At 45.5% G+C, this 18,912-nt stretch overlaps 1 protein-coding gene across 3 annotated transcripts in view; it reads left to right on the forward strand.

The window, feature by feature from the left end:
• Positions 1-18,912, forward strand: part of LOC114155863 (ephrin type-A receptor 7-like) — an 82,443-nt gene that overhangs the window by 53,730 nt on the left and 9,801 nt on the right. For 2 of the 3 annotated variants that reach the window (XM_028035946.1, XM_028035947.1), the window contains exons 4-7: positions 8,997-9,152; positions 11,755-12,084; positions 16,854-16,978; positions 17,222-17,492. In XM_028035946.1, the coding sequence (XP_027891747.1) occupies positions 8,997-9,152; positions 11,755-12,084; positions 16,854-16,978; positions 17,222-17,492 (882 nt within the window). Of the gene's footprint in view, positions 1-8,996; positions 9,153-11,754; positions 12,085-16,853; positions 16,979-17,221; positions 17,493-17,880; positions 17,990-18,912 lie in introns of all 3 variants that reach the window. The other variant, XM_028035945.1, reaches the window with a different exon arrangement.

Here is an 18,912-nt window from a genome sequence, read left to right on the forward strand (position 1 = left end):
TGTTACAAATGTCAGTTTAAAACTAAACATTTAATTAACCAGCAAAACTTTTAGCTTAAAGCTAAATATTTACTGAGTGATCTAAATATTTAGCTAACTGTGTAAATATTTGGTTTGATGCTAAATTGTTAGCTTGCTAATATTAAGGAAGAGTAAATAACATTAACTTTGGACAAAAAGTTTGGCTCCTTCTTCCTTAAAGTCCCGGGATCTCTGGCAGGCGGGCTGCGGCTGGACAAAGTGAAACCACGACACTGCGCGTTGACGTCACAGATCACAGAGTTTAATTCCACACAAAACAACGCATGAATCAATTAACAAAACTGCAGAGGTACAGAGATATATATATTCATTACCTGTAACAGGAAAAATAGAAAAAGAAACACAAAGAAAACAAGGGGGGCAAAGACGCGTCTTTGGAGAAAGCTTTATGCCAAAAAGCAAAACAGTGGTAGCATTCTGAATTTCTGAGGCTTGCATGAAATTTTATACTGAGTGGGTGTTTCTTCAATTTAATATATTCAATTAAGGCGTTCCGCTCTCTAACCAATTAGAAACTCCCGTAGGGACTAAGGGAAACTTGAGAAGTCTCCTAATTTACAGCGAAGTTCCAAAGGCGTCTGGTTTCTGTCGAGAGACAAGGGCGGACCAGTTAATCTTGGAGGATACCAGGTATGAATGTCCCCGGCGCCGAGAGTCTTAAGATAAGATTTCGCAGACACCCTCGGAATCTGACGTCTCTTCCATTATTTCTCCTAACGTTCTCGAAGAGACTTGCATCTGGTAATTTTCAAGGAAATGTTATCTTTGCAAACCCCAGTTTTTGCTTTTGCACAGTCAGCACCCCAAAAGATTGAGTTCTGCCAAAATAATACATAAAATCCACAGGACAAAATAAAGTATAATTCCTGAGCCATTTTCTAATAGTAAAGAAAACATTTTCATTCAAACAATTTCCATTTGCTTCTAATATCGTCACAGATAATACAGTTTTTTCAAATACATTCGTCCTTTAGTAGTTTTAAAATTAGATAATACAATCTTCAGTAAACATGATATTAATACTTAGAGATTAAATGTTACGGGGTTTCAATCTTCTATTTTGCATTAGTTTTACACCATCGCAGATGCTGGCCTCCGGCAGGTCTCCCCCCAACTGCCTGCAGGAATGCTAATTTATAGCTCTGTGTTCTAGCCGGGCCTCAAAAGGCCCCATTTAGTGATCTGCATTCTGACCCCTGTCTGTCCGGTTCAAAACAAGAGTATCAAACCTACCCTTTTTACACATGCGTAAAATTAACTGTATCAAGTACTAGAATTAATCCTTTTTCTTAACACTAACTAAATACTTTCTTAGCATTCTAATTTTATTTTTCATCAATTAAATATTTGGCTCCAATTCAAATATTTGGCTTCAAACTAAAAGCTTAGTTTGAAATCAGATATTTAGCTAGCTAACTAGTTAGCTTTCTATAACTTCATCTAAATATTTAGCTAGCAGGTGTAAAAAAAAGAGGATCATTTAATGCTAGCTTTGGACAAAAAGTTTTGGCTCTTTCCTCTTTTCTCTCCCGAGTCCTTGGCGAGTGGCGGCGTCCTGCTAAAACGAAACAACAACAAAGCGTGTTGACGTCAAAGATCACAGAGTTTAATCTCATACAAAGCAATGAACAACAAAGCTGCAGAGGAACAGAGATATGCACCTTTCTCATAAAAATAAGACACACAAGGGGAAGACAAACGAACACAAAACACAAAGACAAAAAAAGGCAAAAATAGCGGCCGCTCTCTTTCTCTCGGCGTGCTCCGTGTACGTAATTTTTATACCAAATAGGTGTTTCCCTATTTAATATATGCAGCCAAGGCGTTCCGTTCTTTGACCAATTAGAAACTCCCTCAGGGACTCAGAAAAACTTGGAAACTCCCCTCATTATGGCAAAGGTGTCTGGTTTTTGTCTAAGTAAAAGGGCGGACCACTTCGCGTTCATCTCCGTCTGGTACGGGGAGAGGCGCCAAGAAGTCTCTTGCCCCCTATCGGAATGTAAATTTATTACTCTGTCTTCAGCGGGGGAGGAAAAAAGCCCTGCTTGTTTAAATGTCTGCTATTGTCAGCTCCCACATGCTCAACAGAAAACTGTTCCAAATAAAAGTGTTGGCTATACCTTTACACATGTCGTATATTAGCTGTATTAAGCACCAAAATAATCATTATTTCTTAACACAGGCTAAACATTTAGCTCTGCGCTAGCGGCAGAAGTGTCCGCCTCTGTTTCTTCAGATCTGCTGAATTTTTCCCATAAATCTTGAGGATCATCAGGAAGTGTTCTGGTGGATCTGAGCCGGGTCACATTGTTCTTTTGGGTCAGCAGTGGTTCTGGTCTGGAAGCTCCATCATGGAGGCCACTTTGTCTCTTTCTTATCCTTAGATCCTGACCTCTGACCTTAGCTGAGGCAGTGAAGCCTTGGGGTGGTTCTGTTGAGTCTGTCTGCAGGTTCTGGTTCTGCTGAGGTTCTGTGGAGACCCAGAACCTTACAGATGGTTCTGGAACATTTTCCACTTTGTTCATTTTGGTGTTTTTATATCTGGACTCGATTCACCCTTTTCATCCTGCTGCCAGGCAGGTTCTGTTTCTCGGTTCTGGTCGGGTTTCGGTTTGGCTGGTGAAGTTAAACTACAGCAGGATTGGGATTAATTATTATCTTCAGGAATAAATCACGAGGAAACCGACTTGCAGCAGAAATGTGTCTGCATGTCACTCCCTTCAAACAGAACCTTTCCGTGTGAGAGGAGATGATGATCGGATCTTCATCAGGTTGGTTCTCATGTTCTGAGAGAACCGGCGGTCCCAACAGAGACATGATGGAGCAAACAGAGCCGAGGAGGAAAACCGTCTGGAGATGTTTCAGATCAGATGCTGGGAGGTAGCCATGTTTCCTGAAAGCACCAGACGGCTGCTGCTGTGTGTGTGCGTGTGTGTGTGTGGGCGTGTGTGTGTGGGCGTGTGTGTGTGTCTCATCCTGCAGGCGTCCGTCTGCTCCTCTCCTGGTTTTATGTGGTTTGTGTCGCCACGCTGTAATATCCCGGCTCTTATTGGATAACTTGATTCTGATTCTGAAGACATCCCATAGTCGGGCCTGGTTCCAGTCAGCATGGTGAGAATCAAACATCGCTAGCATGATCCGCCGCAGCCTCAGCAGCTAACCAGCAGAAAGATTTCATTTGATTTAACTGCATGTTTTTGCATCACCATGTTTGTGAAATCACACAAATACAAATTTAACACCAATAATTTAGGATATTTAATTTGTCACAAGGGGGGAAAATGAGGATTGATTTTTTTAAGTCATATTTTCACCCTGTTATTCATTCTAAATGTCAGTTTCAAATTTAATATTCAGTAAGCTAGCTAGCTACGAAGCTCCAAGCTAAACATTTAGCTCTGAGCTAGCTAGCTAAACATCCAGTCATCTCTGTCTAACTTCATCTTGACGTTCTCTGGTTTTACAGATCAGAAAACATTTGATCTTTTAACAGATCAGCATCTTTTTGCTCGCATCACATCCTGGCAGCGAAACGCTTTTTCTAAATAAATGTAATTTTTTCTCTTATTTTTAAAATGTTTTCCAGTGAAATAGTTTTGTTATTCTGCTAATATTTTGACTTTATTCTCATAACTAAACCTCTGGTTGAAATCAAATCCACTTTATGAAAATATTTTTTTGTTAGTAATTTGAGCAGGAAAATGAGATGAGTTCTGGAAGTGCTGGTTTCGGACCGGTTGGACCTGCAGCGTTTCTGTCTTCTGCTCAGATGAAAACATTTTATTAAATATCAGCAGCCGGAGTCGGACCGGTCCGGATCCAGCCGGATCAATGATCCATTCGGAGGTTCTGAGTCCGGAACCACTCCGGACTCTTCTGATGGACACTGAAGCTACAGAACCAAGCCGAAGCTTTATTGATTATTGATTTCCAGCGGCTGAAGCGGGTCCGGTTCTGCCCCAGTTCTGGCCCGGAGTACAGCAGGAAGTTCTGTTGTGGGAGTCGGACACTAACCTGTTTGGGGTTATTAATATTTATTAATGACGCCGTCGGATTGATTCGTCCTTCAGAGGCAAAACTCTTAAAGTGGTTTGTAAAGTTAATGAAATTCAGATTCTTTTACCTTTTATTTGCTGCAGGATGAAACTGCAGTCATGAATTTTACATTTTTATTCTTCTGGTCGGATTGGAAACAGTTTCCTGTCCCTGATTCGGACGTCCAGAAAATATTTCCTTCATGGAACCAAAGATTAAAAATGATTTTAATCACAAGATCAAAGTTTTGAGCAGAACAAAGTCATAAAAATGAGAAAGTTTCTAGCTGACCTTCTCAGTTGATGATTCCTAACTTTTTTGTCGTATTATTTAGAATTTATTCACAAATTATTTATATTTTTTCTCGTATGTTTTTTTAAATATTGACGTTTTTGTCGTATTAATTACGTTTTTTCTCATATTTAAATTTTTTTCTCATTCTGAAATATTTTTATCTCTCAAACATTTCACCATGCTGGAGTTGATTCTGACAAACCAGCTGCCAGGCCCAGTCAGAACTTTGACTAGACCACCACAGACCCTGCTGCTGTTTGTCCTACAGAGAGGCTCATGATTGTGACCTTTGACCTTTAACTGAGGCCTGCAGAGTCTGAATCGAAGCTCTGGGGTTTCTGGTCTTTTCTCTGAGCTTCAGGCCCTGACCTCTGACCTTTGGCTGAATCTGCTGGGATGTCCAGTCCTGGGAAGGGAAGAGATGACCTTTGACCTCTCCCAGGTTATGGCTGATTTAACTCACCGACCTGCTGAGAGGAATTTATCCAGTGATGAAACAGAAACTGAGAGACGATTGGCTCAGAGTGTGTGTGTGTTTATGTTGGGGTGTGTGTGTGTGCGTGTGTGTGTGGGTGTGTGTGTGTGTGTGTGTGTGTGTGTGTGTGTGTGGGTGCTCGTCCCGCTGAGCCCGTGGCAGAACCGGATCTCTCCCTGCCAGCTGTCTCAGACGGCCCTCGGTTTTTGGCAGGAAGTCAGCTGAGCGGATCTTTGTCTCGGTTTCGGTGTCGTTTGGACGGGTTCTGTAGAGCCGGTCTTCTCGTGGCGCCAGGTGGACTGTGGCTCGGTTCTGACTGGCGTGACCCCGCCTGGCGGCCGCCGGCTGCTTCAGTTATCGGAGCGGCTCGTATGGTGTCGGCCGGGTGGCGGTCCAAATGCAAGTCCGGCTGAAAGCAGGAGATAAGTCGGCCGGAACCAGCCGCCAACACGGCGGCGGAAAATGCGTGAGGCGTTTATGATGTCTGCATAATCGGGCCTTGATTTGGGTCCATTCATGCTGGTTCTGCTGGCGCTGAGCGCAGAACCAACGCGCGGCCCGCGTAATGACTCACATTAGAAACTCAATTACAAGCTTCTGACTGGATCCGCGAGGCGGGGCTGGGATCTCCAGAACCGGGCCGGACTGAACCCAGCAGGAGTTCAGTCCGGCTGCAAACAGAACCGGCTTCATTATTCCACCATCAACACAAATCTGCATGGCGGCAGGAGCAGGAAGCGGCCGGCTTCATTTCCTGGGATTCATCACGGTTCGGCTCAAAGACGCTTTCACCTTTCAGCTCAGATCCAATAAACTCTGAAACGAAACGAAGCAACACTTCCCTCAAAATTAGGATTCATTATCATGTTTACCCGGTTCGCTCTCGCTACGGTGGCCCGCAGGTTCAAACGGCTAAGCAATGCAGAGACATGAATGATGCAAACTACAAAACTCACCACAAAAATGAAAACGAAAAACGCAGCAACCAGAGGAAAAAGAAACAAATCCAGAAAAACAGCATCAAGCTTCAAATGCTGCAAACTCGCTGCACAAAACAGAAGTCCTCCAGACCACTAGGGGGAGTCTGGAGGACGTTACGTTGTCTACGTAATGTTACCCAGAAACCCTGGATCCGTTTTCCAGTTTGACACTTTGTGCTTTTGTTGCGTGTTTCTTGGTGTTTTTCTGTCGGTGTGTTTTGGGGTTTACATCGTTGAGATATTTGCAGCTTCTTGCTCTCATTCTGCGTATAAATGTCTGAAACATCGGCAGGAAACAGGAAGCAGGAAGCAGGAAGCACAGAACATCTGAGACTCAAATGTCCAGAAAATTCATCTGACATTTCTGGTGAGAAAGAGTTTAGTTCAGATCATTCAGATTTATTCATCTGGACATGGATTATTTATCAGCATTTCTCTTATTAACTCATTTATTAATTATATTTGATGTTTTTGAACCAAGAACAACTTTTAGATCCAGAAAACAAACATCTTTAATTTAGCTGGATTGTGGGATTTTAACAGTTGCAAACGGAGGCCTGGTGTATTGCTGCAGGATCGTGTGTGTGTGTGTGTGTCTGTGTTTTATCATCACATTAAAATATTTTTTCTTTAGATTTCTGATTATTTGTTGTTTGTTTTAATCAATAAACCGAAATCTGTTGAATATTTAGAACTACGTTTTCTAAGTTTGACTCCAGGACATTTTGCCTTCTGGGCTTCCGTACTTCAGAGAAACATTAATAAACATGTTTTGCTGAAATGAGAGGAAGAAACAAAAAGAAACGAGGTTTTAATGTTTTCCTGGTTTGTTTCCTCTGATCCGTTCGGATCCGACCGGTTCTGTTTGGGATCTCACATCTTCTTCCCTGAACACTGAAAAAAAAGATCAAGAGATCAAACTTCTGTTGATTCAACACAACAAATCAAATTAAGTTCATTCAAGTTCAGTTATGAAGTTAAACATGTAAAGTTTGAAAAACTAAATTCAGTAACTGGAAAAGTTATTTTAAGTTGGAGCCACATTCAGTTTTTTTAGTGTAGATTCATTTTTGATTTAAAATGTTTTTCTGTAAAAGTTTGAGATGCAAAAACGACTCAGTTCTGACGGAGTGTGTTTCCTGACGGAGTGTGTTTTCCTGACGGAGTGTGTTTTCCTGACGGAGTGTGTGTTTCCTGACGGAGTGTGTTTCCTGACGGAGTGTGTGTTTTCCTGACGGAGTGTGTGTTTCCTGACGGAGTGTGTTTCCTGACGGAGTGTGTGTTTCCTGACGGAGTGTGTGTTTCCTGACGGAGTGTGTTTTCCTGACGGAGTGTGTGTTTCCTGACGGAGTGTGTTTCCTGACGGAGTGTGTGTTTCCTGACGGAGTGTGTTTCCTGACGGAGTGTGTGTTTCCTGACGGAGTGTGTTTCCTGACGGAGTGTGTTTTCCTGACGGAGAGTGTGTTTCCTGACGGAGTGTGTTTTCCTGACGGAGTGTGTTTTCCTGACGGAGTGTGTTTTCCTGACGGAGTGTGTGTTTCCTGACGGAGTGTGTTTCCTGACGGAGTGTGTGTTTCCTGACGGAGTGTGTTTCCTGACGGAGTGTGTTTCCTGACGGAGTGTGTTTCCTGACGGAGTGTGTTTTCCTGACGGAGTGTGTTTCCTGACGGAGTGTGTTTCCTGACGGAGTGTGTTTTTCTGACGGAGTGTGTTTTCCTGACGGAGTGTGTGTTTCCTGACGGAGTGTGTTTCCTGACGGAGTGTGTGTTTCCTGACGGAGTGTGTTTCCTGACGGAGAGTGTGTTTCCTGACGGAGTGTGTTTTCCTGACGGAGTGTGTTTTCCTGACGGAGTGTGTTTTCCTGACGGAGTGTGTGTTTCCTGACGGAGTGTGTTTCCTGACGGAGTGTGTTTTCCTGACGGAGTGTGTTTCCTGACGGAGTGTGGTTTCCTGACGGAGTGTGTTTTCCTGACGGAGAGTGTGTTTCCTGACGGAGAGTGTGTGTTTCCTGACGGAGTAGTGTGTTTCCTGACGGAGAGTGTGTTTCCTGACGAGAGTGTGTTTCCTGACGGAGTGTGTTTCCTGACGGAGTGTGTTCCTGACGGAGTGTGTTTCCTGACGGAGTGTGTGTTTCCTGACGGAGTGTGTGTTTCCTGACGGAGTGTGTTTTCCTGACGGAGTGTGTTTCCTGACGGAGTGGTGTTTCCTGACGGAGTGTGTTTTCCTGACGGAGTGTGTTTCCTGACGGAGTGTGTTTCCTGACGGAGAGTGTGTTTCCTGACGGAGAGTGTTTCCTGACGGAGAGTGTGTTTCCTGACGGAGAGTGTGTTTCCTGACGGAGAGTGTGTTTCCTGACGGAGTGTGTTTCCTGACGGAGTGTGTTTCCTGACGGAGTGTGTTTCCTGACGGAGTGTGTTTTCCTGACGGAGTGTGTTTCCTGACGGAGTGTGTTTCCTGACGGAGTGTGTTTCCTGAACGGAGTGGTGTTTTCCTGACGGAGTGTGTGTTTCCTGACGGAGTGTGTTTCCTGACGGAGTGTGTGTTTCCTGACGGAGTGTGTTTCCTGACGGAGAGTGTGTTTCCTGACGGAGTGTGTTTTCCTGACGGAGTGTGTTTTCCTGACGGAGTGTGTTTTCCTGACGGAGTGTGTGTTTCCTGACGGAGTGTGTTTCCTGACGGAGTGTGTTTTCCTGACGGAGTGTGTGTTTCCTGACGGAGTGTGTTTCCTGACGGAGTGTGTTTCCTGACGGAGTGTGTGTTTCCTGACGGAGTGTGTTTCCTGACGGAGAGTGTGTTTCCTGACGGAGAGTGTGTTTCCTGACGGAGTGTGTGTTTCCTGACGGAGAGTGTGTTTCCTGACGGAGAGTGTGTTTCCTGACGGAGTGTGTGTTTCCTGACGGAGTGTGTTTCCTGACGGAGTGTGTTTCCTGACGGAGTGTGTTTTCCTGACGGAGTGTGTTTCCTGACGGAGTGTGTGTTTCCTGACGGAGTGTGTGTTTCCTGACGGAGTGTGTGTTTCCTGACGGAGTGTGTTTCCTGACGGAGTGTGTTTCCTGACGGAGTGTGTTTTCCTGACGGAGTGTGTTTCCTGACGGAGTGTGTGTTTCCTGACGGAGAGTGTGTTTCCTGACGGAGTGTGTGTTTCCTGACGGAGTGTGTTTTCTGTCCAGCTTGTCCGCCTGGATCCTACAAGATGTCGTCGCGGCAACAGGAGTGTTTTCCTTGTCCGGCCAACAGTGTGGCGGAGGAGGAAGGATCGGTGGTGTGTGTGTGTGAGGAAGATCACTTCAGGACTCCTCTGGACAGCCCCTCCACCCCCTGCACAAGTAATGACATCACCCACACACACCTACACACACACATTTCTATCTGTCATCTTTCTGCTTTTAACCAGTTTTTCATTTCTGCTGATTCCATAAAGATCAGTTTATGGTTCACCCGTCCTTCACCCTGCATCTCCTCCTCCTCCTCCTCTTCCTCCTCTTCTTCCTCCTCCTCTTCCTCCTCTCATGTTTAATGTGAATAAATCTTTGATTTTCCTGGGAAGCATTCAGGAACGGCGGGACAGAAAGGAAAACGTTCTCACTGTTTCACCGTAATGTTGAACTCATGGATGATCTGAACTGAAACACAATCAGGTTTTTATCACCATGACGACGGTACGGGAACAAAGCAGGGACAAACTCGCCAAAGTTCCCTGGAAACCAGGAAGAAATTCTGGTTCAGCAGCAGCAAAGTGATAAACAATGAAATCAGACTTATACAAAATACAACATAAAATATATAAAAAATAAAATATTGTACAGAAACATTTCAGTGTTAAAAAGGAGCAAACAGCCGGGAAAAATCTAAATGTATCTGAGTATTAAAAGATTAAAACACAATAAACTATTTATAATAAATGACAATAAAATCTGCTGATAACTGTTCAATACCAGCAGGTGTGAATACTTATTGATCAGGAAGGATCTGTGGAAACGCTGCAGGATTCAACAGTCTGTCTCCAGCCGCGTTTCCTTTCACTTTAAAATGCCTGAATTGAAATTATGAAAATGAATTTGCTAAATGGAAACAGGCCAATTTCACACGTTTCTGATCAATTTTCTGGTTTTGGTTTGGAAATGGAAATAAATTTATTTCACAAAACTGCAATAAAACCACGAGTCACATGATCAGCAGCCAAACACTGCTGAAGAAAACATGAAAACTATTTTTGTTTTTGTTTTTTTGCATAATTGAGGAAATATTTTAAATTTTTTCCATCAAAGTTTTTAATGTAATTTTTCTAAATGAGGATAAAAATATAGATTTTGATCCCAGATTTTCCATCAGCTTGTAGATTTTTTCCTCCTATGCTAACATGCTAACTGGGATTCAAACCCACAACCTTCCTACTGCCAAGCTGCCATTTCAGATCCTCTTGACCTTTGACCCTCAGAGCATCACTGAGAATGTGTCCCTTTCTGTGTCACCGGCCCGTTTCGGACCGTCTGCTGGTTCTGGGAGCCGTTCTGACCCGATGCAGGGTTCTGGAGTAGCGGCGGGTCGGTGGGTCGGCGGGTCTGTGAGCCCTGGCGAGCTTTAATTACAGCATCGATCTCCTGATCCGGCCCAATGGATTCACAGCCGTCTAACGAGCGCATTAATTAAAGTATTGATCTGCTGGTTCTGACCGGGCCCAGACCGGGCTAATCCTGCTTCAGAGGGCGGAGAGGAGGTCCGAAACGTCTCTGCAGCAGAACCGCAGAGCCAAAGCAGATCAGAACCAGAACAAAAACACAAAATCTGAAGCAGATTATTCTAGAAGCCGGAGTTATTATTATGTTTTTATGGAGAGAAAATCATGACGTAAAATCATGGGGGTCTGTAAACATCAGGGTTAATCTGATTAATCGATTAATCTGATTAATCGATTAATCTGATTAAACAATTAATCTGATTAATCGATTACTGAAATCAAGGTCGATTTAGTGATCGATTAATCCTTGACGCGAGTATTTAACTGAAAGAACAACACTCAGAATGAAGTCAAAATTGTACAAATTTAAGATAAAAAAAGCAAAACATGTAAAATTAATGATAAAAAATAAAAGCTTTGTAATTCTAGTTGCAGTTTTAGTTCAAATTCATTTAAAAATCTTCTATTAATCACATTTTTCCATCCAGTTATTAATCACTTTGTTGATGTTCAGCTCAACTTTTGACATGTCGATTTTTTAGCTGCAGATTCATTTTTTATTTTTTACATAATTGGATACAAAAGGTGATGAAAGGCAGATTTTTACAGAATGTGAACCAGGAGATCTGAACAGATTCAGTGTTTAGACTTTTCATTGCTGCTCTGGGTGTGTTTCTGTCGGGACTCTGGGTTTCCCAGGAAACAATTAATAACTAAATTAGTTGATGATTAATACTGCAGATTAATTTCTGGTCCATCGTTAGTAAAAAAAAACACACAAGCAGAAATGATTGAACCCAAACATTTCAATATTAGATATACATTTTTTAATTCTCATCAGTTCTAGTTTGATCTAAAGGGTTATAAAACAGGGTCTCTGTTATAAAAACATAAAATCTTTCTTACATATGTGCTTAAACTGTCTCCACGCTGTGACAGTTTGTGACCAGATCGATCTGCTTCACCTGCTCTGAGCCGCCGCCTGAAGAAATGCACCAAAAACAGCCAATCAAAGCCAGGAGGCGGGGCTTAGCGCTGCCAATCACTCAAAGCACTAATGGTGAAGAAACAAGTAACAGCTACAGGAAAACAGTTTATCATGCTAACTAGCCTAGCAAGGAGCAAGGAGAGAGGGAGCATACACTAGAGTGATTGACAGCACTGAGACTCTGTTTGGCTCCATGTTTTGTTTCATCCAATCATAGTTCATGTTTTCATGCTGGTCTCCCTGACCCGGTCTGACCCCGCAGGGCCGCCCTCCCCGCCCAGGAGCCTGCGCTTCTCCCTGCGACAGTCCTCCCTGGTCCTGGACTGGGCCCCGCCCTCGGACTCCGGGGGCCGCGTGGACCTGACCTACAGCGTGGGCTGCCGGCGCTGCGGCCCGGCCCGCTGCGAGTCGTGCGGGCCCGGCGTGGGCTTCGTGCCGCAGCAGGTGGGGCTGACGGAGCGCACGGTGACGGTGGTCAACCTGCTGCCCAACACCAACTACACCTTCAGCGTGGAGGCGCTGAACGGCGTGTCGGACCTGCTGCCCAGCAAGAGCTTCTACACACAGGTCAACGTGTCCACCAGCCTGCCCCGTGAGTCCCGGTCCTACCAGAATCAGAACCAGATCAGAACCGGAACCTGAAAGCTGGATGCTGGATTGATTGTATCTGGTTCAGGCTGACACGATTAATCGGTTTAACTGCGATTAATCGATAATTGAAGTAATTATCGATAGAACTAATTTAATAATCGATTAATTGTTAACTTTATAGAGACTCAGAAACGCCGTTTGCTGAAAGAAGAAAACAGTTGGAGCAATAATGATGTAAAACTGTTAAAAAGATAAAAAAACCTTCTTAGTAAATCTGTTTTACCCAGAATGCCTTGGTGGCTGTTTTATTTCCTGCTAATCTATAACTGATTAATCACCAGATCAGCTTCACTCTGAGCAGAAGTTCACACTCTGATGTTCAGATAATCAATCGATCAATAAAAAAATGATTTATTTGTTTTTTTGTATTTTTCTATGTATTTCTAATGTTGTATAAAAAATATACAAAAAATGAAAAATCTGCAGAATGTGCCAATTTTTATCTGATTAATCATCAGATTAATTTATTAATCGATAGAATAAGTTGCAGCTATTCTGGTTGGACTGGTTCTGGTCGGGTTTCCATCTTGGTTCTGGTTCTTCAAGGCAGTAAAATGTTGATTCTCTTATTTAAAACAGGAACTTTGTTGTTTATTTTTATGTACTTTTAATATTAAAATTAGCTAAAATATTTTCATAAAGAATCTGCAGAATGTAAATTTTTGATGAGATTAATTATCAGAATAATAGATTTAATAAGCTAATAAATTAAATAATAATAAATTAAATAATAATAAATTAAATAATAATAAATTAAATAATGAAGTGAATTCAGACGGATTATTTCAGGACGTTTTCCTGACGATCCGTTTCTTCCCTCCTCTGTTTGGATCAACCAGTGATCAGCGGTTCTGGTTCTGGTTCTGTTGGAGACTCAGTGACCTTTATAAATACTGCAGGGGGGGTTTGGTGCTCTCACCTTCCTCTCTCCTCCTCATCATCGTTTTATTACTTCCCCTCTTTCTCTCTCTCTTTGCTCGCCCTTCAATTCCTTTTTTCTCTCTTAATAAACTCTCCATTCTTAGCGGATCGCTCCTCCTCCTCCTCCTCCTCCTCCTCCTCCTCCTCCTCCTCCTCCTCCTCCTCCTCCTCCTCCTCCTCCTCCTCCTCCTCCTCCTCCTCCTCCTGCTCCTCCTCTCTCCTCTTCCTCTCCTCTTCTCTTCCTCCTCCTCCTCCTCTCTCCTCCTCCTCTTCCTCTCCTCCTCTCTTCCTCCTCCTCCTCTCTCCTCTCCTCCTCCTCCTCTTCCTCTCCTCCTCTCTTCCTCCTCCTCTTCCTCTCCTCCTCTCTTCCTCCTTCTCCTCCTCTCCTCCTCCTCCTCTTCCTCTCTCCTCCTCCTCTCTCCTCTTCCTCTCCTCCTCTCTTCCTCCTCCTCTTCCTCTCCTCCTCCTCCTCTTCCTCTCTCCTCCTCCTCTCCTCCTCCTCCTCTTCCTCTCTCCTCCTCCTCTCTCCTCTTCCTCTCCTACTAGCTCTCTCCTCTTCCTCTCCTCCTCTCTTCCTCTCCTCCTCCTCTTCCTCTCCTCCTCTCTTCCTCCTCCTCTTCCTCTCCTCCTCTCTTCCTCCTTCTCCTCCTCTCCTCCTCCTCCTCTTCCTCTCTCCTCCTCCTCTCTCCTCTTCCTCTCCTCCTCTCTTCCTCCTCCTCTTCCTCTCCTCCTCCTCTTCCTCTCTCCTCCTCCTCCTCTCTCCTCTTCCTCTCCTACTCCTCTTCCTCTCCTCCTCCTCCTCCTCTCCTCCTCCTCCTCCTCTTCTCCAGCTGAAAGCTGCAGGTTCATGTTTTCTCCTGAACGCTGTGATCTGCTGGTGTTGGTCTCCATCTGGGTTTCTGTTCTGGACGCCGTGACATTAAAGCGCCTAATTGAGCTGCACGCGCTCAGTAGAGGCTGTGGGGAGGTGAGGGGGGGTCTGCAGGTTTTATCAGGAGCTTCCAGGCCACCGGGGGAACAGCAGCTCCGTTCGGCCCAAAGCTCCAGGCGGCGCAGGATTAGAGACGCATGAGAGGCTGCTGCGGTGCTGCAGGTCACAGGCTCATCAAACTCTCACATTCCTGCGTTTATGTGCTTAAAACGGCTTCGGTAATAACATCCCGCCACAGGAACGCTCATGGAGCCACTCGGCCTAGAGAGCCGCAGCCTTTTACCCGAGGAGAGGAGAGCAGAGCATGCTGGGAGGACGGGGAGGCGGGGCGAGCATTTCCACTTCCTGAGAGATTACCCACGGCCAGGACCCACCAGCGGCCGCGCCGGGGCCGGAGGCCGCCGGGCTGCAGGGACGATGCTGGGAGGAGACGGGGTGAAGGACAAGATGCAAAGGGAAGAATACTGACACCTGGAAACACCTGGAAATACCTGGAAACACCTGGAAACACTGGCTACTTTAGACCGCTCTCTGTAAACTGAAGGAAGTGACATCATCAGGCAGAGAACGTAAAATAAGATCAAAGATAAAATTTGAGCATACATTTCCCACAATGCAATGCAGCATCAGATTAGATGACATAAACATTTAGGTGTGTTTTGCTTTTCAGCCAGCAAAGAAAAATTACAGATAAAGTCCAAAAAATCATAAACAAACATCCATACGCCTCCCAGTCCTCCCAGTAAGTCATAAACCACCAGTTTGTTTGGTGTGATCTGCGATCACAAGGCAGCAGTCGGAGGTTAGCTACATTAGCTTTAGCTTTCCTTGTGACATTTTTTACGCTAATTCGTAATTGTGAGTTTATTGCAAATTTTTGAATTGTAGAAAAACATTTGGTGTGTGATGCTAACTCTCACCTGCAGGTGGCAGTGTTTTTATTTCTACCCAAAGTTGGAATATTGTTTATCTTGAATCTTAAAGAGCAGTGGAAAAATCTGGAGATCATCTGTCATTTTGACAGATTGCAGTTCAGACTCCTGGCCACTGGGTGGAGACACGCAGACATTTTCAACTTTTCGCAGAGTAAGGTAGCTAAATGAATCAAACGCTTTCCTTCTGACCGCTTCAGTTTGTTCCCTGATTTCTAAACTTTGAATCCAGTTCAAAATTAAAACCTAGAGACATTTGATTAAGCTCAAATAGGTGAACAGTTCAGGAGAATTGATTCTTTTTGTCCATATCCACGATTTGAAAAAGGTTTAATGAGAAAAAATGTCCTAAAGTCACAAAACCAGGAACTTTGATCGCAAAAATCTGAAAATCCTGTCTGGACAGTTTAGCTGCAGGTTGTTTGGTTCAGCTGATCAGCATCAGAGGGCAGCTGGTACCGACATCCGGCCCACAATGGATGTGATCAGAACCACCAGCTGAGGATCAGGAGATCTGAAAGGCGTTTCTGCCTCTTCCTCTTCTTCCTCCTCTTCCTCTGCCTCTTCCTCTGCCCCTGCCGCTCGGATCCCTAATTAGAAGTGATGGGAATGTGAAGCCTCAGCAGGCACCAAATGAATAGAGTCATCAGGCGACTGCAGCCCAGCCTTCGTCACCCAGTGATGGGAGATTTAATTGCAAACCTCTCGGCTGTAATTGGAGGCTATGAAGAGAAGTCAGCGTTCTGCTCCGGGTTGTTCTGGGAGGAGCTCCGGCTTTCATGACTCTCTGACTCAAAGTTATTCTCCTAATCAGAGATTCAAGCTTTAAGGTTCTGCTTGGTTCCTGCTGGATCCGGCAGGTGGAGACGCTCATCGTCCTGCAGAGACACGAGAGAGAAACTCGGCCTCTGAATCGCTGTGATGTGTTTATGCTGCTCTGAGGACACACACACCTCCACACACACCTCCACACACACACACACACACACACACCTCCACACACACCTACACACACACACACACCTCCACACACACACCTCCACCCCCACACACACCTCCACACACACACACACACACACACACACACACACACACACACACACCTCCACAGGTTCAGCAGGACTGGAGCGGATCGTGTTGGTAGAACAGGAGGAGATGAAACTGAACCTTCTGGATCACAGTTCTGTTCAGATGATGGTTCTGATCCGACCGAGAGCTGAGCCCAGAGTCAGAGTGACGACCTCGTTTAGACCAATAGGAACCCAGAGATTTGTTAAAGAGACGGTATTGTGTGTGTTGCAGTATTTTTATTACACAATCCAGTAACTATGGTACTGAAATTGAAGCTGTGGGGAGGCGGAGCATTGGGTCTACAGAAAGTGGCGGAGCTTTGGGGGGGAGGCGGAGCTTTGGGTCTACAGAAAGAGGCGGAGCTTTGGGGGGAGGCGGAGCTCTGGGTCTACAGAAAGAGGCGGAGCTTTGGGGGGGAGGCGGAGCTTTGGGTCTACAGAAAGAGGCGGAGCTTTGGGGGGGAGGCGGAGCTTTGGGTCTACAGAAAGAGGCGGAGCTTTGGGGGGAGGCGGAGCTCTGGGTCTACAGAAAGAGGCGGAGCTTTGGGGGGGAGGCGGAGCTTTGGGTCTACAGAAAGAGGCGGAGCTTTGGGGGGGAGGCGGAGCTTTGGGTCTACAGAAAGAGGCGGAGCTTGTGGGTTGCAGTTCTGAGAGCAGCCAGTTGCGTCGCCATCAGTAATCCGGTTGTTTCCTGGGAGCTCCGTCATTAGCAGCTCGTTTAGCTTTGTTCAGAACATTCTGGCTGCTGTGATGGACCGGGCCGGGACACTAGAACCTCACAGGAGAGATCACAGCAGAACCTCACAGGTACTCTGGGCCCAGCTGGCGGTTCTGATCCACTCCTCTTCCTCTGCAGCTCCGTCTCTGATCAGCGAGCTGCGAGCGGAGAAGATCGAGGAGAAGAGCGTCACGCTGGTGTGGAGGGAACCGCCGAACCCAAACAGCAGCCGCACCGAGTACGAGGTCAAGTACTACGAGAAGGTAACCGACCCGAACTGAACCTCTGGACCCGACCGGAACCGAACTGAACTTCTGTATTAAAAGATACAAAAAAATCAGTTCTGTCCCTCCACCATGTCCTCATGCTGTCCCTCCACCATGTCCTCATGCTGTCCCTCCATCATGTCCTCATGCTGTCCCTCCATCATGTCCTCATGCTGTCCCTCCATCATGTCCTCATGCTGTCCCTCCATCATGTCCTCATGCTGTCCCCTGTCCCTTCAGGACCAGAAGGACCAGAGTTATTCCACGGTGAAGACGGCCGCCACTCGGATCATCGTCAACAACCTGAAACCTGGAACCACTTACGTCTTTCTCATCCGTCCCTTCTTGACTCCGGCTCCGTCCTCGTCCTTGTCTTCTTCTGCTCTCTCATCGACCTCTTCTACTTCTGCCTCCTCTTCCTCGTCTTCATCCTCCTCTTCCTCTTCCACTCCTCCTCCCATCGACTACGGAGCGTTCAGCACGCCGCTGGAGCTGCAGACTCTGGGCGAGTGTGAGTCCTCATGTTCTACTCAGCCAAAATCAAAACGTACGTTATTAAAAAGGTTTTACAGAAAGCAGCAGCATGGAGACCTAACAACCCGGCACCACACAGAGGGATTTAAAGCTCAGTGTCCTGAAAAACTGTCCTGTAAACTAAAACTCCAGTTCTGACCAGCATTATTACTCTGATGCCCATTGATCGGCCCGTCTATAAAGCCCGGCTTTCAGATGTGTTACAATCGTGGGGCTGGATCGATCAATCGGATTGTTCATGACTAATTGATTATTGATATTTATGTTTTTAGAAATTGTCTGGAAGACAAACTTTAAGCTGTGTTTGACTCCAGCAGAGAGCGTGGTTTGACTGGTTCTGTTCTGACTGGTTCTGCTGGTTCTAGTAGCCCTGGCGTCCAGCGAACAGAACCCAGTGGTGATCATCGTCATCGTGTCGGTGGCTGCACTCATCATGCTGCTGTCCATGGGGGCGGGGCTTCTCCTCTGGAGGAGGTAGGCTCAACAGATCCCCATCCGTCCAACCGTCCGTCCATCCATCCATCCATCCATCCGTCCATCCATCCATCCATCCATCCATCCATCCATCCATCCATCCTACCCTAACCCCCCAATGTCAGGTGGGCGGGGCTAAGGTCCTACATTGGGTTAATCCATCCAACTGTCCATCCATCCATCCGTTTTGCTGCAGAGAAGCAGAAATAATCCTCCTGTAAATAATTTCTGTAATAATAAGATTCTCCAGAACCAAAACTGTTAAAACGTAACTAAAACCCAGATAAACTGTCTAAATTAGTCCTTTAAGGCGCCATCTTTATGTTTCTGTGCAAACTCTGATGTTTTTGTGTAAATTAGTTTAATTTGTCCTAAAGCCGTCTCAGTGTTGCCCTCTGTAGGTTGAACGCTGGTACTGCAGTGGATTTTTTCTATTGGTTCCGATGGGATGATGTTGATGTCACACCCAGATATAAACCATCTCACTCAGCCGTGCCCCCTGGTGGCAGTGAGGATAGCTAGCGTTGCTAGCATCGATCGATAGCGTTTCTTTGGTTATTGTGATTAATTAGCGGTATGGACCCCAGTGGAACCGTGTCTCCTCCGCTCCGACGGTTTGATGCCGGACGATCTGTATTTCACACGTCACAATAAAAGTCTCCAATAACGCAGAAAAAAGTTCTTAGTAAACCAGGATTTGTCATTAGTTGCGTTTTTTTGAAGAAAGTCACCAGTTGGGCCTGAAGAGTCACTTCTCCCATCCTGACCACGCCCCACTTAACCCCTTCACTCCTCTACATATTTGACCACGCCCCCCAACGTCAGGTGGGCGGGGCTAAGGTCCTACATTGGGTTAATTTGTCTTTAGGAGCAGCAGATGGGCTGTTGTGGTCAAACGAAGGATCTGCTTCGTTTCTGATGAT

The sequence above is a fragment of the Xiphophorus couchianus genome, chromosome 13 (genome assembly GCF_001444195.1).
Source record: "Xiphophorus couchianus chromosome 13, X_couchianus-1.0, whole genome shotgun sequence".
Taxonomy (NCBI): Eukaryota; Metazoa; Chordata; class Actinopteri; order Cyprinodontiformes; family Poeciliidae; genus Xiphophorus; species Xiphophorus couchianus.